A 25,930-nucleotide genomic window follows, 5' to 3' on the forward strand; every position below is an offset into this window, starting at 1 on the left:
CGAGACACTAGGCTGGAATGCCACAAACACACACGTTCTGCGAGTGGCCAAAACAGTATCAGCCCAACTGCAAGGCTAATCTACAAGACATGCCGTTAGATCAATGACCTTTGAATTCATCCAGCATGTCACATGGTTTACAGGCAGACAGAGACCTAACTCTGAGACAGATTAAGGATGAACACACAGACAGACGATAGTAAGTGTGCCACACTGAAGCCGATCAAAACAGTAAGGTAGATCAAAAATAAACAGTTGGTTCCTTACAAACTCCTTTGCAGTCTCCCACCCGAGTCTAAAAGGGTGCCACATGAAAAGGGACCACTGCCAATAGTTATATTAGATGTACTACATATACAGCAAGAAGTAAAAATAGCATCATTTCAAAAAAAGCACAACACCCACACACACAAATAGGATAGGATCCAAGTCACCAGGGAATGATCACAGACAGAAACCAACAGTAATACACACAGGTCAGTCCATCCCCAGCACTCCAGAGTACCCTCCTCGTCATCGGTGTTCATTCCACGGTGAACTGAAGGCAAGACATCACACACACGCGCACATGTATTCTTATAGCATCAAGCACCTTAGCCCTGCTTACTGTACTGCTGCCGCAGCAGCGATCACTTCCTGTTAGCATGCCGGACAGAGCAGCAGCAGCAGCAGCTTACTGATTAACTCACCCCTCCCTCTCCCTTCAGCTACCACCTGTTTAGACTGCCGGCAGTATTTTCAGTGTTTGATCGAGTATCGCCGAGCTCAAAGACCCCCATATTACAATATAAATTGCCAGATATTGAACTACTAGCATGAACTAGTATCTGTAAATGCAGGAAAGTATGCTTATTCATAGTCTTACCCACAATGTCCAGACTACCTTCAGCAAGATGCCTTACCTTTCCTTGTCCTTAATAACATCTCAAATCAAATGCACTTTAAATAAGGACAATCTTAAATAGTTTACCACTAATATGGTAGATTAATTTAATCAGAAAGCTATTGATTGCTTTTCTTAAGGTCTCATTAGCCTTTATAGGCGTTCACAATTACCCATTTGAGATAGAGGGGTGCCTGGAGAAGATGAGTGCAGGGGATGAGCAAGTCTCTTCCGAAAACATGAAAAAGTTACATTGCATACAATTCTCTGCAAGTCTAAAATGTGATATGAATGGAGTTTGTTTTGCCTAGTCAAGACATTTATTGAATGAATTTGAAGAAACAAATTATGGAACAGCCAGCGGCTACATAATACAAATTACTAAATCAGTTGGCACACCATTGTAGGCTACCTTTGGATTACCCAGCTTCCCTCTCATTGAGCCAATTAAAGATTTTCTAGGGAAGTCCTCATTGTCACTGCTGTAGCTTTAATTAGACTACAGGGGGCAGTAACTGCTGATTGGTAACAGGTGAAATCACCTGCCAGAACCACAGTTTGGTTCTTCCCCGACTGTTTGACTCTTTTGGTTACCGTTTAAAAATCAATTGTGTTTGACGCATGAGAAACGAGTCACGGCACCCGGTCAACAGAGCCCCGTTTCACTTACCACTGGTAGAGAATATAGACGTAGAGAATTGGGCCCGGCTAACGTCCTATTCCAATCAGCATAGTCAGCTTTAACAGCAACTTCAGAGGAGCTTTAAATAGCTCAACCAATCGGCTTGGAATTATGACACGCTGGCGGAGAAATGAACCAATCATAGCCCATGGTGGGCGGGACCCCGCGAAAAACAAAATGTCAACACTTTAAGGGACTAAAGGCAGCCAACGCCAACGACGACACATAAAATTAACACTCTTTGTTGTATTAGCGTGACACATATACTTACCTTTGGAGAACGCCCCGATGTGTTTTCTCCTCGCCACTTCAGTTACGTGTCAGTGACGCAGGTGTCCTTTGCTACGGCTTGTGATGCTAACCAAATACTGGCAAATCGACTATTAAATTTAGTTTTCTTCAAAAGGCACTAACATAAAAACACCAGAATAAAAATATATTCGTCAACAGTCATGTGGTTCTGCATCAAATGTTAAATGTTTTGTCCACTGGCTCCAGACTTCTTGCTAGTGCGGCATCCCACCTAGTATGACTGTGTGATTTGACCGGTCTATATACACTTACGGTGTATTACCGCCCCCCTGTGGTTGGAAGGGGGTGTATAAAACCAGCACCAATTGCTGCTGCTATTATTGCCTTATTTTTTTTGAAAATGTGTATCTATATTGATTATAGTATTCCAAATAATAACGAATAAAAATATTCATAAATAATCAATTATAGTTAATGGAAGAAATGTGAAAGAAAGAAACCCGCAAATCGGGCAGTGGTGAACCGGATGTAGAATCTCCGCGTGGCAGGTCACTGCAGCCAGCAACACTGTGGGCACGTGTATGGAAGGGATTCACTGAAGACCGGTAAATGTTTTACTTTTTCGAGTTTTCATTATTCTTATAGAAATTCATCATCATATTTATGAATCTTTTGCATATCAGTTTACCTATGAAATGCGTCTGGTCTTTATTTAGCTGAAATAGCAAACGCATTGCGGAGGTAGCCCATGCCATGCCCAAAGTTTAACTCCCATAACGTTAAAACACGTAATACCGGCCACTTTCGAATGATCTACAGCTCTAAGATAAGAGCAACGAGATTTATTGAAAATAAAAAATGCATGATCCCACCATTGGCAATCATGTTAAACATAATTTGAATATAGCCAATTCGCAAAGGAGTTAAAAAGTATAGAGGTTATTTATAAAGAGACATTTCCTACACTACATTCATCCCTTCATTGGTTTCGAATCGTCCCATTTTAGATTTCCAGAAAGCAACAATGACATCCCTAGCCCACCAACTGAAGAGGCTTGCCTTGCCTCAGAATGACCCCAACTTGTTCACCCGGAAAGAGGTCGCCTCGCTTCTTTTCGACCCCAAATATGCTGCCACTATGGACAGGACCACCTTCTACGCCCTCGGTGAGTAGTCCTTGGGATTCAATCTGTGTGTGTGTGTGTGTGTGTGCATTACAGCTTGCTTGCTGATTCAGTCTTCTTCTCTGATTTCCGTCCTTAATCGTCACATATTTATTCGTATTATCTTTAGGGTGTAATGGACTCGAAGAGCTTCTAGGAATCGAACCTGCGTTCGCAGAGTTCCAGGACACACTATTTAACCAGGGCTCCGTGATGTTGGAAAGGAGCGTCCAGTCGAAGGAAATCAACGAGAAACTAGACGAGGGGATCTCCCTCTTCCTCGCACGCATCTCACCTTACTTTCTCCTCAAGCCAGCCCAGAAGTGCTTAGAGTGGCTCATACACAGGTATGGTTCTTAACCTAATCTTAAATCTTGATGTTAAATTCAATGGTATGTTCAGTGCAGAGTGACAGTAGTTGTTTGCTCATTTCTACACAAGTGTTTTTATGATGACTTATGATTTTTAGACCTATATCTATCTATACATAAAGTATCTGAATGCTTAAAAATGGCTATACAAAGTATTACTAATTCTGTACTTATACATCTATTCTACAAACAAACACACCTTGCATTGATAACAGTGCGACTTCTCTTATAACTTTGTGTTAATCTCCCCTTAAATTCCTGAAGAACCGTCGATAAGTTTAATATGCAATATATCTTGTAGGTTCGTTATATCTTATATATTGAGGCTAGTAGGCTTTAAATCCCCCATTACTTCCAATCAAATCCTATCATCACATCCCCTTACCTATTTTGAACTGTGTTAACAATTTGTTCCAACTAGGAAATGCATCACAGCATCGAAGTGCTCAGAAGGTCGTCTTTAAGTGTCTTTGTTTCTCCCTGGCCTGCATCATCCCAGGTTTCACATCCAGCTGTACAATGTGGACAGCCTGCTGGCGTGCACACTGCCCTACCACGAGACCAAGATCTTCTCCAGGGTGGTCCAACTCCTGAAGATCAGCGAGCCAACACACCGCTGGCATTGGCTGCACGCCTTACAGGTGTGTGTGTGTGTGTGTTTACGCAGGTAGCTTTATTTATGCTGTCGTACCAGATGTAATTATATGCTTCTGTCCAGAATTTGTTATTATCTTGTCTTGGTATGAGAGAAAAATAAACCTAGACATGGTGGTCAATTGTTTTGATGTAGTTGTATGGACAGTGAACATATACAACCTAATTTGTCTTTTTGCGTACAACTTAACGTGGATGCGGCCCCCATTTCTTTGGTTGGTGTGTGTATGTGTTTAGAGGAGCGGCGTGCCATTAGCCAGAGGAACCCTGATCACTCACTGCTACAAAGACCTGAGCTTCATGGACTTCATTTGCACCATGGTCACCAAGGCTGTCGAGGTAAGCACGGACGTGTCATCGCATGTGACATGCATGTGAATACAATGCATTTGTTTCTCTCTCCCTGTCGGCCAGTCTATGTGCCATGCCTTTTGAACTTGTACTGATGTTACTTTTTCATGGAAAAGTCCAGTGTAAAGGACATATTTTAAAATCTCCCTGACTCATTAATTTGTCATAGCCTGTATGCTGAATGTGAATGCACGTGATATTAAACAAAAATGGTTTCAATAGTAAAACTCATGCTGACTGTAGTTTACAGAATCCCTTTTCAATGAATCTCAATTCGGAAATACAATGAAGAAATGCCATTTTTTCATCTCATATCTTCCAACACACAGAACGTGTACATTGGCCTAATGCCTCACCCCTTTACTGCATGAAATCCTAATCTCTGATTTTTTTTTTTTGCTCAGGCATATTCTACACACTCGACCACCCACTCTCAGCTCAGAGTGGTCTTCTCCTTCTACGCCTCCACCATGGTGTCTACTCTGGACGCTGTGGACAAAGTGACGGACACCATCATCTCCAAACTGCTGCCCTTTGTTCAGAAGGTAACAACATCTGTGTCATTCACGTCATTGAATGAATATTGGAGATATCCCTGATAATTTCCCTGAAAAACGCCCCAAGATGTATTTGGATAAAAAGTTTTTTTGCGAAGCATTGCTTTCACATTTGTCCACACTTTACTTCACCTCTATGAACCACTTCAAAAATGCCTTTGTTAAGCTGGTGACCCCCATGTTGCCCTCTCCCTCCCCAGGGTCTGAAGTCGTCCGTGACGGACTACAAGGCGGCCACCTACATGATCGTGTGCCAGCTTGCGGTGAAGGTGGTGATGGAGGGCAGCCTGGTCAACACTCTGGCCCTGCACGTCGCCAAGTCCATGGTCAAGGAGCCCGTGCTCACCAAAGAGGGCCTGGGCTGTCTCATCGTCCTGCTCCAGAACCAGAAGAAGGACTCTGTAGGCCCCAAGTACGTATTGGTGCATCATGGTTGGTTAGCCCGATGGGTTTAATGTGACGAACTACGTGGTCTCTGCAAACTAATGCTATTAGCTCTAGCCCCTGCCTGCAAGTCAGCACCCTTGAAGTCCAATGAATGGAAACTAGCCCAACGCTAGCAAATCCTCACATTTATATCCAGGCATTAAGGCCATATTTATCATTATCTCCTAAGTTTTCATGCAATCCGTTGATCAGGAAAAGTAGTAGGTGAGGACAAATTCGGAAAATCTTTAAATATCGATTGAAGTAAATTCTCAACCTTCAGAATGTTTTGTTTGTTTGTGCTGCAGAGCCTTCGGCCACCTGTGCAGCGTGAGCTCCCTGGTGGAGAGCCTCCAGGCCATGGCGCTGGTTCACGACATCAGCCCTCTGCTGCACTACCTGCTGCCCCTCCTGGTCCACTCTGTGGTCACCGAGCGCTACGGTACGGAGCCACCCTACGCGGGGTGGTTAGTCATGGCAGCAGGACATGGCGGGATGTTTGTTCTAAATTTTCTTTTGGAATAATCCAGGAAATAGTTTTCTTTGCTTTAACAGCTTAATATAACTTTCTAGGATTTTTTTTATTTTAGACTGATGGATTTAGTTTTTCGAACCGGGCTTAATTTATTAGTTTATTCTGTTGAAAATGACAGTTATAAAGTCCAGTAGTAAGAGCTAGCCATTACACTTAGTTCCTCCTTTTCATTGGATGAATGCAAACCCATGACTTTGCAGACGAGATGGAGCAAGACGCTGAGGTTCCCGCTCACGGCCTGCTGCTGGAGTCCGTCGTCCGGTCCCTCCCCCTGACCAAGGGCCTGGACAACACCGTGGCCAGGTGAGCACCCGGCCTCATAGCCACGCCAACCACCCCATACCTCATCAGTCTGACGGTCCCATTACTTCATTTCTGTTCTGTATACAAAACTCTTGTGGTTTTCCACGTGCAGGCTTCTCCTGGTGGAGTATCTGGGCCTGGGTGCACCCACTGAGGAGCACACCGCCGCCCTCAACCAGAGACTGCTGCCCCTGGTGCGCCTGTTTGAGTCAAAGTGAGTGAATCCCTTAGGAAGCGGTTGGTTTGGTGCTCTGCCCGTGACTCCACCGCGGCCTAGGAGTAGGAATGCATTTTTTTACGATGATGGATTTAAACTGGCAGTGCGGTCTGACTGGGATGTCACCTGCAGGTACTGCGGCGCCCTGGACGGCGCCCTGTCGGGTCACGTGTGTGACCTTGCTGTCGCGGAGCAGAAACAACTCTTCCACCACTTCATCTCCCTGACAATGAGCAGTGGGAAGTTCCAGGTACTTTCCCAGCATGCCTTGCCTGTCAGATAAACCAGTCAACAGTTCTACATAGTTAACATGTGTCCATCTCGAGGGCTTGTATGTCCAGATAAATAAGTGAGTAATTCTATGGCTAGTGTGCTAGTGGAGCCCGTTGTAGTACTTGTGTGTGTTGTTGTTATTTCCAGTACGGCACAAATGTTGCTGCCCTCTTTGTTCTGTGAGACTTTGAACAATTATGCTCTGAAATGTTGACGCACTTCTTCTATTTTGAGTCTCAGTGAATCTCTGTTCAGCCTGACTTGAGGGCAGGATATTCTAGGTTGTGGTGTTTTTTTTTTAACTTTAACCTCCTCCACCGTTTCCACAGATCCTGGGCGACTCTGACACGTCCCTGCTGCTCAGCCTGAAGCACCCGCTGTCCTCGGTCAGGAACCTGGCCGTGGAGCACCTGGCAGGCCTCCTCTCCTCTGGCCAGGTGAGCACTACCCTGCTATGGTGGGCTGTAAGGTTCTGGTCTTGTAGCCCAATGGAGAAGATGTCCTGTCTAGATCAACTGGTAGAGCGTGACTTTAACACTGCCAGGGTCCCTGTTCAGTTCCCAATGCTTCCACTCACTGTATTGTAACATGCGTTGGATAAAAAGTTCATTTTTTTTAGTTAACTTTGTATTAGTAGAATTTGATAGCAATGATTTCATTGATGTTTCATCTTGTGTGGCCCGGGCTGAAAACCGCCTCTGGGCCTTCAGTGAGCAGAGGGGAGATACCTGGGCCTAACAGAACTCTGGTGCATTATGCTTATCACACACAATCTTCCAGTGCGATAAAACCCATGTACCCACATATACCGCAAGGGTCACCCCCTCCCCCCCAGAGCAGAGCTGACATTCATCTTCTTATCTTTTTCTATTTTCATGGTACAGCTGCCAGGAATATTCTCGTAAGCTTGTTTCATTGGTCTGACTGTGCTCATGGTAACTCCTGGCTGGTTGTGTGCTTCTGTGATGAGCAGCAGGAGAACCTGGACCAGAGCTTCCTGAGGGAGGCCCTTCTGGACCGCATGCAGGACCACGTCCCAGAGGTGGTGGCCGCTGCCCTCAAGGCCCTGGAGGTCAGTCTGCTAGCAGAAACTTGGAGAAGCTATCATGCAGCTAGCGGCTAATGGTTTCCTAACTTAGCTCTACGTTTTGGTTAATAGAGGCTAATCATTTCTTAACATGGCTCTTTGTCTGTAACGATCGATGGATGGATGGACATAGGTTGATAGTGAGATTGATGGATAGATCAAATGGATATATATTTAGACTTAATGTCATTGTAGTACTAATTGGAATCATATTTTCTATCTTCCCTTACTCCTCGTTTGTTTTTAGCTGTACATCGATCGTTTGGAGCCAGAGGACACCATTTCCTGCCTGCTGTCCCTGCTGGAGAGAACCGACGTCTCATTGGCTCGACAGTGGTAAACTACACTCCGTCACTTCAGGAAGGGACTTTTGTTGAGATGTATTCTCCTAAAAAGCCACAGACTGCCCTTTGTTATAATCTTTCAACATTTTAAATGACAAACTATTGGTGCTGTCCTCTATGGGTGCACTGACACCCCCACCCTTCTCCACTCGTAGGCTCCCGGTGCTGCAGGACTGCGTGCGGGTGCTGTCGGACCCCCGCCTCGGCAGGGGCAACGCTGAGCTCTCTGAGCGGCTGGGCTGGAGGCTCCTCCCCTTCCTGGTCATCACCGGGGCCAAGCCGGACTCGCCGCAGCTCCAGCTGGCCACTTGCGTGGCCGCCTGCCCCATCCTGGCCCAGCAGCCCCTCACCCAGGACTGGGCTAAAGGTAGCTGCCGGCGACTGGGTTACAGTCTGGAAAACACAGACCTCTTCTTTCTCCTTTTTTAATTGGCAAAGGATAACGTGGTCAATTCTGTAAGGGAAATTCTTATGTCATGACCAGGTTTGTCTATGTCGTGTGGAAAACACAAAGTGGGGATGATTACAAATAGAGCTAAAGTAGCAAAGAACAGTTCAAATCTAAGATATGAGGTGCGTAAAGTTGTGTTTATAATTAGTTACAAGATACTGTACAATAAGCATTCATGTATTTGTATATATTGTGAGGACACAATGAGAAAGAAAGTAGACCGCCTATTTTGACCATGGTCATCAAGATGCTGAATACAGGATGTTTCTCTCCCCTGCTGTGCAGAGCTGAGTGACGTGGTGACCAATACCAGCAGCAAGGACCTGCTGGCCACAGCCAACGACCGCCTGGTCTCCACCCTGTCCAAGAACCTGGCCCTCATGGATCCCTTCTCCAAGCGCTCTGCTGTGAGTCACTCACTCATTTATTCATTCATTCATTCATTCACTCATTTATTCATTGATGCACCTATTTAATCATTCTTTCACTCTTAATAATTTATATACCGTTACTCATTCAGCGAGCTCTGAACGGATCAGACACGAGACATGGGAAAGTCGGTTAATAGATAGCTGTCATTAACAAATGAAAGCGGTTGGTTCTAAAGCAGGTTATTTTCCTGGCAATTCCATCCATGTTATCGAATTGATGGTAACCTTTTTTTATATTGTATATAATTAGACAATGAAATTGGTCTATCTTTATTAAAAAGGCAGTGTAGGGGAGAGGGGCAGGGTGGTGTAGTGGCCAGTGGTGTATTTGACTCCCAAGCCCTAAGGTCCTGGGCTTCATCTCCAATCTCCACAACCTAACCTGGGCCTCTGCTAGAGCAAGAGGCCCTCACCCCCTACGGGCTCCTCTTCCTCTGGACTCGCTGTACATCCCTTGGGGCTAAAAGCAACCCTACATGACCAAGCGGTAAACATTACCATGGTCGCCTCCTCAGCTGGAGAAGTTGGCGATGGTGGTAGAGCAGCTGCAGGGCACTGGGCTGCGGGCGAGGACGGCCTACCTGGTGCTGACCCAGACGCTGCTGCAGGGCCTGGGCCAGCAGAGCGACACCCACCACCTGGTCACCGCGCAGAGGATCTACACCTGCCTGGAGCGCCACCTGCTGGAGGCCTCCGGCGACGGCAAAGCGGTGAGTTGATTTAACTTGTGTGCAACAGCTATAGAAGATGATTTTCTAGTGTGGCCCGGGCTGAAAACCGCCTCTGGTCCTTCAGTGAGCAGAGGGGAGATACCTGGGCCTAACAGAACTCTGGTGCATTATGCTTATCACACACAGTCATTCCAGTGTGATAAAACCCATGTACCCACATGTCCCCTAAGGGTCATCTCGTGTGTGTCCCAGGGCGGTACTGATGGACAACTATAAGAATATCACACATGTTCATTTGGATAATGCTGGAACCTCAGCGTCTTGCTCCATCTCGTCTGCAATGCTTTTAAAAACCCCTTTCTGTCTCTTTATCTGTATGTCTCTCCTACACTCTATCTGTCTCTGCGTGTGTCCCCCCCCCTCTGTTTCCTCCCCCCTCCCACCCATAGTCGACCAAAGGGTCCCAGACCTCCTTCTCGGGCTCCCTGACGGTGTACCTTGAGAAGGGTAGAGGCGGCGCAGCGGCCGAGCCCGAGTACCTGCACGTCCTGCTCTCTCTGCTCCGCGGCTTCATCTCCGCCCTCAAGTGCCCGGACCCCTCCTTCAGAGGTGAGCAGCTACGCTGTTGTTAATACACTTGTTTGGCCTCTGCTTGACTGGGATTGGTTCTCTCTCTCTATCTACTCATTTAACTGGCTGTCTCTCTCTCTGCTGTCATTTGATTGGCCGTGTGTCCCTCTGTCTCTCTCCCTAGGGGACGTGTGGTGGAACCCGGAGAAGCTGGACACTTCCACCTGCTGCTACCTCCACCTGCTGTGTCGCCTGTTCGACGTGACGATCAGCGGGTCCAGCAAGGGGCCCGCGGAGAGGCCCTACCGGGACCTGATGAAACTGCTCTTCCAGGTAGACGGCGGCCCCCTTCCTCTGTGTCGCCGATGCCTTTGTTGGTGGGGGTAGTGGGGGCAGCGAGGCTGAGTTCTGACACAGTATGAAGCGTAGCAAGGGCTCGTGCTCACGTTCAAAGTTCAGCAAGAGCCCACGTCACGCTGACCCCGCTAGTGCGCCAACCTCGTGAGCAATACACCTCGTAGCGACACCGACCCGCGGCCAAATGCTGCCATAGAGAATACACTTAAAATATACGTAAGGTCCTATCTATCTCTACGTTTTCATGTGATGCTAGCTCCAGTTGATTGTTGACGACAGTGAACTACCGTGGTGAGAGTATAAATAGTCCTTATGGCCCTCTTTCCACTGTGAGATTGTTTAGAAAAGGAACTGCTTGTAGTGAACTGAATGGGCAAGGCTATGGAGCCATCTTTACAGAGGCGTAGACGGACACGGGTGTCGTTCATACTATAATGGGTCTGGTACTTTACCAGGGATGGTAGGACCTGTGTTTGTCCTACGAAGGTGCCTCTGTGAACACTAGGGTCTATCAGCTCTTCATCGTGACAGTGTAGGGATGTGTGGCCCGGGCTGAAAACCGCCTCTGGTCCTCCAGTGAGCAGAGGGGAGATACCTGGGCCTAACAGAACTCTGGTGCATTATGCTTATCACACAAAGTCTTCCAGTGCGATAAAACCCATGTACCCACATGAACCCAAAGGGTCATCTACTGTCGTCTTTCAACTGTGCACCTGTTGTTGTTGTTGTTGTTGTTTCTCTAACCCATCACACTCTGAACCGGCCCCCAGGTGCACCTGTCCACGCCCATGGACCTGATGAAGTTCCTGTGCATGCTGTGGGACTACGGCGCCAACCAGGGCGACCAGCTGGACGTCCGCGTGGGCGCCGTCCTTCAGACCCAGGCGCTGTACGTGTGCCAGGCGGTGCTCGCCGCGCTGCCCGCCAGCACGCTGCCCGCGCTGGCCTCCACCCTGTCGCCAGGTACGCCCCGAAGCTCGCATCATAGATGTATTGATGGATGGATAAGATGGGATTTAAACAAATTATATATTTTGAGAAATGGGCCATTATTTGAGGATGAATAGTATAGTAGTAGTATTTTCTTTTTGTGATAATGGATTCTTATTTAGTCAACAGCAGTTGTTATCCAAAGTGACTTCATCTCGGGCAGGTAGAGCGTCGCCATTAGGCATCGAGCCCAGAACCTTTTTTGCCTTGTCTTTTAGTATTATAGGATCAAGATATCGTCATATTAGCGAGATTGTTTTGGCAAGGAACTACTCGTAGTAAACTGAATGGAGAAGGTAATGGCGCCTTTTGACAGAGGCGTAGACAGACACGGGTGTAGTTCATAACCATTATAATGGGTCTGGTACTTTTATGTACCAGGGATGATAGAACCTGTGTATGTCCTATGAAGATGCCTCTATGAACGGGGGTCTAGCGGCTCTTCAACACTACACTGTAGGAATGTGTGGCCCGGGCTGAAAACCGCCTCTGGTCCTTCAGTGAGCAGAGGGGAGATACCTGGGCCTTACAGAACTCTGGTGCATTATGCTTATCACACACAGTCATTCCAGTGTGATAAAACCCATGTACCCACATGTACCCAAAGGGTCATCTAGTGTAGGTCCCCCTCAGAGCGATTCTGTTTCAGTGATTTACAAGTTATCGATTTTTATTTCAACTCATTCCTCTTTAGAGTTTAGATGTTTCCGAAAGATGATATTAAATCAAGGTACTGTTATTAAAAAATAAAAACAATTGTTGTAGTTTAATTTAAACTCTATGCGTCTGACATATAAATTGACTGAGTGCAACAACCTAAATGGACACTGTGCGTCTCGGTTCCGGCTGGTCCTCAGTGGTGCCGTCTCTGCTGGCCTGCCTCTGCTCCCCGCTCCGTGAGGTCCGGCGGGCCGCCATCGCCGTCCTGGACAAACTGTCCCAGGCCACGGCGTCCTCCTTCCAGCCGATCATCACAAGGCTACTGAGGAACACGGAGGAGATCATCGCCGACCCCTCCCACCTAAGCCAGGTACCGCGGCAAAGACAAAACGCACACCAACACGAAAGGGCAAACTGTTACATTCACATTCTGAAGAGTAACGCGAGCTAGGGCTGTGCAATCAATCCAATTTTGATCGTGATTTCGATTTTCGGGGTCAAATGATCTCCAAACTAATGTAATTGAAAAAAGAAATCAAGTATATATTATTTTATTCATTAAAATAACAGATGGATACATATTTGTACATTATTTTTGATTTGAACATTTTCTTTTGAATAATCGTGATTTCAAGTTTGACCAAAGTAATCATGACTGATGTTTCTCCATTATCGAGCAGCGCTAACCCGAGCACCAACACCCCACTCACTGTCTTTCCTCACCTTAGGCGCTCAGCGTTCTGCACGAGGAGGTGAGCGCCGACACGGAGCCGGCAGACCCCCGGAAGCCCACGCTGGGGACGGCTTTCCAGCAGCTGCTGCAGACCACCCAGGCCTCGGTCTGCCCCTCCTACACGGCCGTCGCCCTGCTGCGCACCCTGGACCACGTCAACGGAGAGGTGAGGGGGGTGTGGCAGCACAACAGGCCCGCTCTGTTGATGAGCTCCTGCGGTCGACGCAGTTGCCGATGTCAACGATGCTGCAGGGTGTCGTTAGCCAACTGTCGTAGCCATGCTATTTGTTTATCATCATCAGTGTTTGGCTCTCATGACTCCTGGCGAAGCAGACGCAGGCTTTTGGGCAAATGGACAGCATGTGTGTAATATAGTCCAGAGGTATATTTGAATATACAGTCAGATAGATGTGTGTATCAGCAATACCATCCCTGGATGATTAACTATATATAGATGCACCAAATGCTGATGTGCATTGGCGATAAACATTGGCTATAAGGGCAAACGGCAGCTAATCTGTGTATGCTGCTCAAGGGCACCTTGGCTCTGAACCAGCAACTCTTTAGTCCCTAGACCACTATGACTTTATTAAAGCCGAACAAACCCATCTCAACTCTATGGCAGCAAACCATTTGCTTTTTTTGGTTTACTTGTATGCAACAGCGATATTATTTTTTATATATATATTACCGGTGATCACAGGGATGTGTGGCCCGGGCTGAAAACCGCCTCTGGTCCTTCAGTGAGCAGAGGGGAGATACCTGGGCCTTACAGAACTCTGGTGCATTATGCTTATCACACACAGTCATTCCAGTGCGATAAAACCCATGTACCAACATGTACCGCAAGGGTCATCTCGTGTGTGTGTGTCCCCCCCCCCCCCAGGGCAGTACTGATGAATCACTATAAGAATATTGCACATTTACATTTAGATAATGCTGGTTTCATACTTTTAAAACCCCCTTTCTGTCTCTCCTACACTTTATGTCTCTCTGTCTCTGTCTATTTGTCGCTGTGTGTTTCCCCCCTCTGTTTTATATATAGATGCACCAAATGCTGATGGGCATTGGCGATAAACATTGGCTATAAGGGCAAACGGCAGTTAGTCTTTGTATCCTGCTCAAGGGCGCCTTCGCTCTGAACCAGCAACTCTTTAGTCGCCCGACCACTCTGACTTTATTGAAGCCGAACGAAACCGTTCCTAACTCTATCCCGGCCACCCTTGTGCTCTCCCGCCCTCCCCAAGTCTGTGCTGACGGCTCTGATGCCCGTGCTGGACTGGCTGGTGGTGCAGAGCGGCCAGGACCCCACCTTCCTGCGTAGCGAGGCCCAGCTGTCACAGCTGGTCCTGGGCAAGTACAACGAGGAGGCGGCCCCCCTGCTGGCCAAGGACCAGGCCTGCCTGGCCCTGTTCATCCAGGCCCTGAAGTCGCCCGTGCAGCCCTACCCGGACATCCCAAGCATCCAAGTCATGGCTCTGGAGCAGGTCTGTGTTTCCGCACACTTTCTCGTCTCATCTGAACTTGTCTTCTAAAAGGAACAGGGTGTTAAAGGGCCCCTTTTTTACCACCGGGTTGAGATGTTGAGCCATTCTTTTCCATTTGTTAATACACCTATGACGTCACTATGGGCAGAAAAAATCGCTGCTTTTCATATTTGCATGTATATAAAGAATTCATCAAAATAGGACGTGTACATCTTCCCCAAGCCCAGTATATTCCCAGGCACTCCGCAGACGATAGATCGCGCGTGCTACCAGTTTGTCGCCCCCGCCCTGTCCGTGACCTGTCTCCGTCTGACCTCTGACCCCTCCAGATCACCAAGGCCTTCTTCGCCGCGCTGGGGGAGGAGAAGGTGCAGCAGCAGCTCCTGGGCGTGATGTTTGACCTGCTGGCGGACAGCCGGGACGCCCTCGTCTCCAGCGCCATCTGCAGTGTCTTCAAAGGGGTGAGGGGAGCCCGCCGCCGCGATGGCGACGGTTACTTTTTTGAGTTTTGGACATCACCACTGGCATAAACTTCCTAGCCACTACAGTCGTTTCAAGATACACTTTACTTACGCTTCTCTTTTGTTTCTTCATCCGTAGCTAGCGGTGGATGCTGAGCTGGTGGCCAAAGAGCTGGTTCCTCCAGAGAAACCTAAAGTCAGCGTGACCGTCCAGCAGACGCGCAGGAGCAAGATGCTACAGAGGTGGGATGGACTACATTACCCAGGACCCTTTCACGTTCCCTTCACATACTGTACTGTGAAAGCAGGTTTAGCTCATGTTTCTTTCGTAGTCCTTTGCTTTGACATAACAATATCCTACACTGTTAGTATTTAAAAAAAAAAATAGTCTAATCCTGATTAGAATCCTCTAATCAGGATTCATCAAATCATTAAAAAAATGTATTTACTGCTACAAAAATATATATATATTTAGACCTATTTTTGTTTGGCATTCGGTTATATATATGTCTTTTTAGTAATATAGGATCAAGATATCTTCATATTAGAGATATCTTCATATTCCTTCCTTGTCTAGGCAAGGAACTACTCGTAGTCAACTGAATGGAGAAGATAATGGCGCCTTTTGACAGAGGCGTAGAAAGACACGGGTGTCGTTCATAACATTTATAATGGGTCTGGTACTTTTATGTACCAGGGATGGTAGAACCTGTGTATGTCCTACGAAGACTTCTCTGTGAACAGGGATCTATCGGGTCTTTTTCACCACACTGTAGGGATGTGTGGCCCGGGCTGAAAACCGCCTCTGGTCCTTCAGTGAGCAGAGGGGAGATACCTGGGCCTAACAGAACTCTGGTGCATTATGCTTATCACACACAGTCATTCCAGTGTGATAAAACCCATGTACCAACATGTGGGTCATCTGGGTTATAGAGGTGGTTTTGCATTTGGTTGAATATTGCATTTGAGCAGCTAATGGCTCTGTTATGGGATGGCTTCTATCAAAGCTCTGAGCTACTCAAAGAGGACATAAAGCATATGTTTTTTTTATGAGGAAAAGGGAAATCTAGAAGGGGACCAACATTTTGTTTTTGTTTTTCTCCGAGCAGGAAAGCTGAAGAGAGCGGGGAGAGTAAGCCGGAGGAGGAGGCGGTGTTGTGGCAGAGGGTCACTCTGATCCTGGAGCTGCTGCAGCACAAGAAGAAGCTGAAGAGACCCCAGGCCTTGATCCCTGCACTGTTCACCCTGCTGTCCAGGTAGGGGAAATGCAGACCTTGCAATTAAGGAACCTTGAGACGGACCCCGGTACAACAAGCATACACACCTGGTAATACAGGTACCTGGGGACCCATCCTGGGTTACGAGGCCCAGAGCCCATCTGGTAGCACGGGGACCCCTAACCAGGGTCCTTGCCTCTCTCCTTAACCCTCTGGTGTCTCCGTTTAGGAGCCTGCAGCCAGGCCCAGGGATCCAAGGCAACGTGGAGTACACCCGGCAGCTCCTCCTCAGCTGCCTTCTCAACGTCTGCCAGAAGCTGTCTCCAGACGGGGAGCCCGTGGCGACGGGTAGGTCCAGGAAAGATTGGGGCCTCTTTCCCATCTTGAAATACATTTTCATTAACAATCAATCATCAACAAACAATATTCTGTCTCTTCATGAATGCTGCTTTTAATATACATCCCACATTTGACTATTTTTCATAAATCCTGTTCTCGTGCAGACATTCTGGAGGAGGACAAGTTCAACGTGGAGCTGGTGGTCCAGTGTGTGAGGGTGTCGGACATGCCCCAGACCCACCACCACGCCCTCCTCCTGCTGGGCACCGTTGCCAGCATGTTCCCCGTAAGCTGCTCCTTCCAAACAGTAATATACCACACGTTGATACCCCGAACACATTGATACCCCAAACACATTGATACCCCGAACACATTGATACCCCAAACACATTGATACCCCGAACACATTGATACCCCCCACACATCCATACCCTCCACACATCCACTAAGTGATACCCTGAACACATCCATACACTCCACTCAATTAAAATATCCCTGTGCATGCTTCTTTTTACGGTGGGCGTAGTTGACGTCGGCTTTGGCCCTAGATCGTCGTCGGTTGGGACAATGAAGTGTTTTAACCCCCGCCCCTGTCCGTCCTCAGGAGAAGGTACTGCACAACATCATGCCCATCTTCACCTTCATGGGGGCCAACATCATGCGCCTGGACGACACCTACAGCTTCCAGGTCATCAACAAGACGGTGCAGACGGTCATCCCCGCCCTGATCAAGGTGAGTGCGGGGTTAGGACTCATGACCGAGGGTCTTCCACGAGGCTAGGCAGGCCTAGTGCTGAAGCTAGCCAACTAGTCGAGTGTTTTTGGGTAGTGGCTTTGGCGGAATTGAGTATTGAGTATATTTACACTGGCTGGTTTCTCCCAAGTTGCCTATCGCAGCTTTAATAATGCGATGAGACTGGGACTTTAATGTACCACGAATGGTAGAACCTGTGTTTGTCCTACGAAAGACGCCTCTGTGAACAGGGTCTAGTGGCTCTTCATCACTACAGCGTAGGGATGTGTGGCCCGGGCTGAAAACCGCCTCTGGTCCTTCAGTGAGCAGAGGGGAGATACCTGGGCCTAACAGAACTCTGGTGCATTATGCTTATCACACACAGTCATTCCAGTGTGATAAAACCCATGTACCCACATATACCCCAAGGGTGAGAAAGTTTACATTAGTGGAGAAAATGGTACCAAGATACTGAAGCTATTCCCTTCCTTCCTTCCTCCCTTCCTTCGTCCCTGTGTTATCTTCCCTTCATCTCTCGCCCTCTCTCCACCAGGCCCACGAGGGCAGTGAGACCAGCAACATAGACGTGGTGGTCATCAAGATCGTGCACGTGTTCGTGGACGCCCTGCCCCACGTGCCCGAGCACCGGCGCCTGCCCATCCTGTCCCAGCTGGTGACCACGCTGGGGCCCGCCCGCTTCCTCTGGGTCCTAATGCTGCTCCTGTTCAAGCAGCACGCCACCAAGACCGCCGGCTCGGCCGCTGACAAGGCGAGACATGAATCATGGGTTTTTTAATCAAATCGATAGTATTGTGGAAATTGCATTAAATGAAGGATACAATTTCGCATGTTGAGCACACAGTTGTGTGACTCGTTTATTTAGTTTTAGAAAACAGGAATCAAAACGTGCTGCAAGTGAACATATGCCGCATCGGGCTCCGCGTCATGAGAAGCTCGTAATCCTTAAAGGCACAGCGATCCCTGAAACACAGAGACAGTAAACGACATGCCTAACACAGTGTAAAGAACAACACATAACAAAATACTGTAGGTGAATTATGTTACACTCACTACAGTATAATAATTGACCATTATAAATATTAATCGTTATATACTTTTTTCATTTTTTTTTATAAAGCGATGCAAATACACTCAATCACAAAATTAAATGTGTTTAAAAAAAAAGAAAGAAAAAGGGCAACAATATCAAACAAGGATATTACTAAGCCTTTCAATATCATTGAATCATATTATTAGATGCTGTACAGAAAATATTCAGCTATATTTTGCCTCATTTTTAATACTTGAATAAGTTAATTTAGTCTTGCGATGAACCAAATGTGATGCATTTACCGTTGTGGTCACTCTGCTAAACACTGTCAGAGTGGGAAGGGGTTTCAGGTTATACGTATCGGTGGAGCGCACCCTCACTGTACTCAGACCCTAATGGTAGACATGGTTCTGTCGACCCAGGAGGTGGCTCTGGAGATGGACGTGGAGTTCTGGACCTCTCTGTGCTGTACCTTCGAGGTGTCGGAGCAGCTCACCTCCGTCATCCACATCCTGCAGTACCTCATGGGCCTGCCCCAGGACAAGGACGGTGAGAACCAGCGCCCCTTTACTTTGATAAAGCTTGACGGACGTTGTTGCTATAACCCTCTTACTCCCCTCTGGTGGCTGGGAGTCAAACAGCTGAACCACTACACTGTCCTTGGACCCCTCACACACAATCTAAATCAAGTGTTTAATTTGCCTTCCTACCTAGAAGCTGACTACATTGGGATCAAGTTTGGATTCAATTATTGCCCATAATAAATAAATGTTAATTATACAAATAATATGTATAATAAATAGAATACCGCAAAAATGTTAATAATGGCTGTTACGCTTAAGTGGATTAAATAAACAACTTTTTTACACCAACGCTGCCGCCCTCCACCAGATGTTCCTGCTACTACGCGAACCCCGGCCCCCCGTCGAGGGGCGAGGAGAAAGGGGCCACAGCAGCAGCAGGAGGAGGAGAAGGCAGAGGAGCTCCTCTTCAACGTGGAGGCCCACAGCAGCAAGGAGCTCAGGCACTTCAAGTTCCTCTCCGTCAACTTCACCGCCCAGCTCCTCGCCGCCAGCGGCTTCATCGGGAAGGTAGGACCGCCAGCTCCTCAGGGGGTCTTCTGGAGAAGTCCTAGGGCCCAGTAGCTCTCAGGGGGTCTTCTGGAGTAGTCCTAGGGCCCAGTAGCTCTCAGGGGGTCTTCTGGAATAGTAATTCTCATAGGGAAGATATGACCAGTTGAGGTTATCGTTGGAGTAGCTCCACCTGATGCAATTCTTCTCAATCTTTGTTTTTTTTCTGTCATTAAAAATAAGTTTACAAGACTTCTTTCATTATTTTTCTGTCTTTGTTGTTGCAGCTCGCAGATACCACCGATGCTGGGGAGGATGGCGGTCTTCTACAGCTGCAGCAGAGGTGTGTGTGTGTGTGTGTGTGTCATCAGGAGTGTTTGAACGTGGACCAAACTCCCAGTGACGGTAACAAAGTTTCAAAGGCTCACATTTAGATTTCTGTTTAACTTTCAGCCTGCTGGAGGAAACGCTGCGCTATATCCACAGTGTGGCCCGCTGCGTGGAGGACAACTCAGACAAGCCTACCGCCAAGTTCTGGAGGGCTCTGCTCAACAAGGCCTACGACGTCCTGGATAAGGTAAGCTAGCAGTGCTAACGCCATGTATCACTGCCACAAATGGGGCTGGCACTGTGACCATATTCATATAGACTTGCTCATTATCATTGGTGATAATGGTAGTTTGAACTTTGTATCGCCGATCAAATAATTATAAGTGTGAAGGTGCGGGGTTAATGGCCTTAACCTTATCATCCCCAAGGGGAAATGATGCCGCTTGGCAAACTTAAGTTAATCTCTTTTTGTGCCGAAAATCCGGTGGTTTAATCATTTAATATATAATTTACATTGATCTTTTCCCATTTAAAAACATGAAACCTTCCTATAACGGTGCAACGTCTTCTATTACCAAGGTGAACTCCCTGTTGCCCACGGATACCTTCATCATTGTGATGAAGGGGCTGATGACCAATCGTCTGCCGTCGGTCCGGAGGAAGGCCATGGAGCTGCTGAACAACAAGCTGCAGCACAGGACCGAGTGGGAGGAGCAGCAGGTACGCTCGCACGCTCACTCAATCCCTCAACGCTCCGTACAAACACACCGTCTGTAGCCAAACTATACTATCATCTTCCTTATTGAGCCAAGGCTCTCGTATTACAGGCACTTGGCGTCGTTTCATTTTACTCGTGTACATCCACCTAGATAACACAAGACTTTAACATATTTTTGAGTGTACCGACTTAAAGCAGATGAGACCGTTTGTATTGTATTAACGTATTGAATGTTCCCCTGGCAGGTCACGGTGCTGTTGTGTCTCTCAGACGACCTGCTGGCCATCGTGGGTAGGGGTCACGGCCAGCCGGAGGCGGAGATGAGGGAGGAGCAGGAGGCGGAGCTGGCCATCAACCGGCAGACGGCGCTCTACAGCCTCAAGCTGCTGTGCCGCAACTTCGGCGCCGCCCACCCGCAGGCCTTCGTCCCCGTGCTGCAGCGCGCCGTGGAGGTCGCCACGGCGACGGAGGAGGAGAAGAACGTGACGGGCAGCGCCCTGCTCTGCATCGCCGAGGTGGCCAGCGTGCTCAAGACCCTGGCCATCCCCCAGCTGCCCCGGTGAGGAGATGGGGGGCGCACCGGGCGCTGTGCTTCATGGCTTATGGTCGTCCACTTACTGCCGGGGATCCTGGGCACCCTCTTCCTAAAGGAGAACCAAAGCTAACCAATATGGTTCCATTCCCCCTTGGGCACACCCCCATGGTTTGAAAGTATTTGCTCCAAAACCCCGGTCTTGTGAAACACTTTGGAGAAAAGCGTTCCCATGCATAATGCAATGTGCAACATTTAGTCAAAATGGGAGAAAAGAAGTATCAATAAAGTTGTGTGTGTCTGTTCCAGACTGATGCCGGCAGTGCTGCAGACGATGGCGGAGAGGAAGGACCTGCTGTCCAACGAGATCTACCTGCTGAGCGCCGTCACGGCCCTGCAGCGCGTGTCCGAGACGCTGCCCCACTTCATCAGCCCGTACCTGCACGCCACCGTCTCACAGGTCAGGAGCCACGTCTCTTCATTCACCTGAAAACACGATTATGTTTTGTTGAAAAAAGAATCGATGCACAACGTTTGTTTGAATTCGACATGAAAGTGGTGGCGAGAATTTGAAGTGTGAATATTTTTTGGGGTGTTTAGGCGTCGTTGTTATGGCAGTGCTTCCCAGCCCAATGGGATTTCACTTAATAACTTCATTCATACAACTTATAGAGTGATAATTATCACATGAGGTTTGTCTTTAGGTCTTCAAAATGTTGTGTGAAGCCTTATAGTGGAAGTCATTACGATTTCAGTTTTGGGATTTCTTTTGTGAAATCTCATTGCAAAGGCGTGGTCCGCAATATATAGCGACTTAATATACACTTTTATTTACATCCTTGCAATTGCCAACTTAATTTGCCACACAACTTAATATATCTTCAGTCTTTAATCATCTTGAAAGTGAAAGAAGATATCGTCATTATTACAAGTTCTTTCCCATAAATACTGTGTGCCCTGCAACGATATGCCCTCAACACGTTCTTCATTGGTTCTCATCATCAGGTGTGTCGGATATCCCGGCTAGCAGAGACCTCTGCCACGTCCCCCCAGCTCTCCGCCCGCCTCACCTCCCTCAGCTCCACCCTGGCCACCAAAGTGCCCCCCAGGGTCCTGCTGCCCACCCTCACCAAGTGCTACAACGACATGGTCCCCGCAAAGCAGGTGTGTGAAACGAGTGTGAACGTTGCGCGAAACTTCATTGCTAATCTAAAAGCGTTTAGTGCATTGTAATCCAATATTATAAACCAAACTCTGAGTTTAAATTGGTTTCTTTGTTTCTGCAGAGCCACCTAGGTCCCCTCATGTCCATTCTGAAGGCACACATCACTCACATGGAGAAGGACCAGCTGAACACCCACCAATCAGAGCTCACCTCCTTCTTCCTCATTGCACTGGACTTCCGGGCCCAGCACTGCCAGGTAGTAGCAGGCCCTGTCCTCTCTGTCCGTCTTTACCCCTCACTTCTGTTGGTCCAGCGGGGAATCCCTGTTGGTCCAGGAGTACCTTGACTGTCCTGTTTTGTATAGCGTTCTTGTTCATAGGTTATTGTCTAAAGTCTATTGTTACAGGACTAGCAGGGCAGTTTGTTCTGAAGTGGGTGTGGGTGGGGGTCTAGTGTAGTAGATTTAAGCGCTCATACTCAGCACCCGAGGATACCATTCGTAATACAACTGCAAGGACCCGTTGCCATTCCAAGGTGCTGTCACTAAGCATCTGAGCGGCCATGTTTTTTCCCCTCTGACAGGGTGATCTGCCGAAGACCGCGGAGGTGGAGGGCTTCACTATCGACTGTCTCCTCGCCATGGTGATGAAGCTCTCAGAGATCACCTTCAGACCACTCTTCTTCAAGGTAGCCAGGAAAAACTTGAACATGTGCTGATATCGTTTTATATTGTGCTATGTTTTAACCGAGTCCAGTGGTCAGATATCTCCTACCCTTCTATAACCTGTGGTTCTCTGGCTCCGCCTCCTGCAGCTGTTTGACTGGAGCAAGGCGGAGGGGAAGCAGAGGCTGCTGACCTTCTACCGGCTGGCCGACCGCATCGCAGACCGCCTCAAGGGGCTCTTCGTGCTGTTCGCCGGCAACCTCGTCAAGCCCTTCTCCGACCTCCTCCAGCAGACCAACGTCGCAAAGACAGGTGGGTCCGCTCTCCACGTTTTTTGCCAAGCGCAAACTTGTAGCAACAAATACTGAGTTATAGTTTATTGCTGAATTATAAATGACATTTATTTCTGAGGTGTGTGACAGATTGCTCAACCCTGTTTTATAGAATAGCTAACAAGGAGGTTCGAGCTTTTCATCGACAACCTCCACTCCTATTTGCATACAACACATTTCAATTTTCCTAATTTGTTTCAATTCTCAAGTTTTAAAGAGTTAAGGCAGGTCACAGATTCAGTGAATGTTTGGTCCGAAATGACTTCTATATCAAATAACATGGTTGCCCACGCTCCCTCCGGCCAGACGAGGCGCTGTTTGACTCGGAGGACGGGGTGGACAAGAGCACCATGCTGCTGAACCACGTGCTGGACTGCATGTTCAAGATCTTCATGTACGACACGCACCACTTCCTCAGCAAGGACCGTGCCGAGGCCCTCATGGGGCCCCTGGTGGATCAGGTGGGTCCGAGCATCACAGCTTGAAGACGCACGATCAAAGTCAAAAATTAATTCAGCCAAACGTGGAGTGGAAGTAGGTAAAGCCTAAATGGGAGGTAGGATCTAGGTGAAGCTAGCTGAACTCTTTTTAAGAAACCCGATGGCAATGTAAGGTTTGGCTACCGGTTTCTGCAGTCCTTTGCGAGATGAAACGTAACGACAGTAAAGTAAGTCGCTAAGTGAAGCAAGGGGTAAAGAAATGTGGCATGTATTCCCGTTGAATTCTGTGATGCCTTTTGAGTAAGGCAGGTCTCACATTCATTTTGAGAATAGTTTATGAGGTGGATGGGGGAGAGCATTAATTCTTCTTGGTATATTCTCTTGCTCTCCAACAGAAATATATATTTTATGAGATAATGTTTAAAATAAGAAATAAGTAGGTGCACGAACAAGGGCCCAGTTATGCTGCCTAAAGCGCTAAACGTATTTTGGTTGTCATGGTTATCATAAACGTTGTTCTTCAGTTGGAGAACACCCTCGGTGGGGAGGATTCTTACCAGCTCCGGGTGACCCAGCACCTGGTGCCCTGCCTGGGCCAGTTCTCCGTTGCCATGGGTGACGACACGCAGTGGAAGACCCTCAACTACCAGGTTCTGCTCAAGACCCGGCACAGCTCGTCTAAGGTAGGAATCCTACACAGGCGCACACCAAGTACGAAGGTCCTGGGTTCCATCATGGGGGGGGGGGGGGTTAGTTCCCGCAGAGAATGAATCTCTCTGTGGGGAATAACAAAAATATCAGAAATTTAAATAAATACCTGCTCCTTAATAACCTGAATCTGAAATCACCTCAGATAAATTCTACATGACCACAATAGTACATAGTATTTTTCTTCCTAACAATAAATAGGAATGTTGCCGTGGTCGTTTGCTTCAGGGAAAATCAGCGTGTGTTTTTAATGTATGAAGCCAGCCAGGAGTAAATGTCAAAGTGGACCAGCTGAGTTTCCTTCACGGACCTGGAGGCAGTTTGGCACGTCTCGACGAGACAAAATACGAAGGGGGGTTCAACCAATGGCTCACATCTCTGGTCACCTCCCCTCACCCACCTGCTCTCCACACCTTAGGTGCGCTTCTCCGCTCTGCTGATGGTGATGGAGCTGGCCCGCAAGCTGCGGGAGAACTACATGGTGCTGCTGCCCGAGACCATCCCTTTCCTGGCCGAACTCATGGAGGGTAAGTTAGCCCACCCCAGTCACTTTGGGTCCAACGTAGGGATGCTCCAGTCCTATACCGGCCTAATATGTTAACATGTGGTGCCCGGTATTGGAAGCTGAGGTCATGAGTAGCTCCGATCTGAACTTGCTAAGTCGTTAAATCGAAGCTGCTCTTCCGCCAAATGAGAGTGCAATAGTACATTTTGTAAGTTCATTGTCAGTTCAAAGCTTACCTTTTGAATGTGTGTGCAGATCAATAGGATCAATACTACTACATGTAGTAGTAAAAACCCTTGACATTTCTCACCTTTCATAAAAGTCAGTCCAACAGTGCACAAATCGCATACTTTTCATGATTCATCCAAAAACATTTCAGATCATGTAATATTTTTCATGTTTGCCTAAAAATTGCTGCAAAACTTTACACAAAAAATAAATTATCTTAAATAATTAAAACGTCAGGGTTGTGTGTCCCACATAAATACATGCACGTTCTCCTTTCCCTTTGAATACATGATGTTGCTTTGGGTGTGAAAGCCCTACAGCCCCTGCCTGTAGGATTTGGGTTGAACTACCTATGTCTTTTCCCCCTGTTCAGATGAATCCGAGGAGGTGGAACACCAGGTCCAGAAGGTCATCCAGGAGATGGAGAACATCCTGGGGGAACCTCTGCAGAGCTACTTTTAACTCACACACCACCCCATAGCACACTACACACACACGCATAACTCCACCTTCGATACTTCCAGTTAGCAGTTAATGCTATATGGGTGTCTATACTTTAAATGCCTTTAGAAGGACTTAAACAGCAGCTTGACTATATTTGCACGGCTTCTTAGCGAATATATAAATCTGCCGCAGCCACAAATATCTAGGTGCCCGTTTTGGAAAAACTCACCATTCCCATGCATCATCTCAAACGTACACAAGACTCATTGTGTACATCTGATCACTTTCACCAACCAACAAGTAATTTTTCCCTGAATGACATTTTTCATGTCAGTGCCGTGGTTGCATTTAGGCCTACGTATGGCTCATTTGTTTTTGGCCAACTCAAAGCTAGGTAATATTTTGTATTTTGGGTTGAATCAGTGTGAGTGAGTATTTTTGACCTTTAATCTAACTATTTGTTAGATTAAAAGGTAACTTTTTTTTCCTTAGACAAATAGTAGGAATGGAGTAGGAATCGTTAATAAAGATACTTTTCTTGTATC

The 25,930-nt window shown here is 47.5% G+C and overlaps 1 protein-coding gene across 1 annotated transcript; it reads left to right on the top strand.

Annotated features, from left to right (window-relative positions):
• Nucleotides 1–2,841: 2,841 nt before the first annotated feature.
• heatr1 (HEAT repeat containing 1) lies at nt 2,842–25,930 on the top strand (the record flags this gene model as incomplete). The annotated part of the gene is made up of 44 exons (XM_079756628.1): nt 2,842–2,983; nt 3,111–3,327; nt 3,851–3,992; nt 4,243–4,344; nt 4,761–4,901; nt 5,114–5,325; nt 5,648–5,781; nt 6,075–6,177; nt 6,290–6,391; nt 6,527–6,644; nt 6,997–7,104; nt 7,641–7,739; nt 8,002–8,090; nt 8,254–8,465; nt 8,835–8,956; nt 9,496–9,690; nt 10,101–10,260; nt 10,406–10,554; nt 11,349–11,541; nt 12,426–12,598; nt 12,957–13,127; nt 14,209–14,448; nt 14,778–14,909; nt 15,049–15,152; nt 16,019–16,165; nt 16,356–16,474; nt 16,630–16,751; nt 17,070–17,198; nt 17,752–17,967; nt 18,672–18,798; nt 19,141–19,340; nt 19,607–19,662; nt 19,773–19,896; nt 20,229–20,369; nt 20,613–20,926; nt 21,209–21,359; nt 21,905–22,063; nt 22,186–22,320; nt 22,647–22,751; nt 22,878–23,040; nt 23,367–23,521; nt 24,025–24,183; nt 24,627–24,735; nt 25,315–25,930. The coding sequence occupies 44 exons, from the start codon at nt 2,842–2,844 to the stop codon at nt 25,401–25,403; spliced, it is 6,480 nt and encodes a 2,159-aa protein (XP_079612754.1). The 3' UTR covers nt 25,404–25,930.

This window comes from Pollachius pollachius, assembly GCF_949987615.1.
Source record: "Pollachius pollachius genome assembly, chromosome: 19".
Classification (NCBI taxonomy): domain Eukaryota; kingdom Metazoa; phylum Chordata; class Actinopteri; order Gadiformes; family Gadidae; genus Pollachius; species Pollachius pollachius.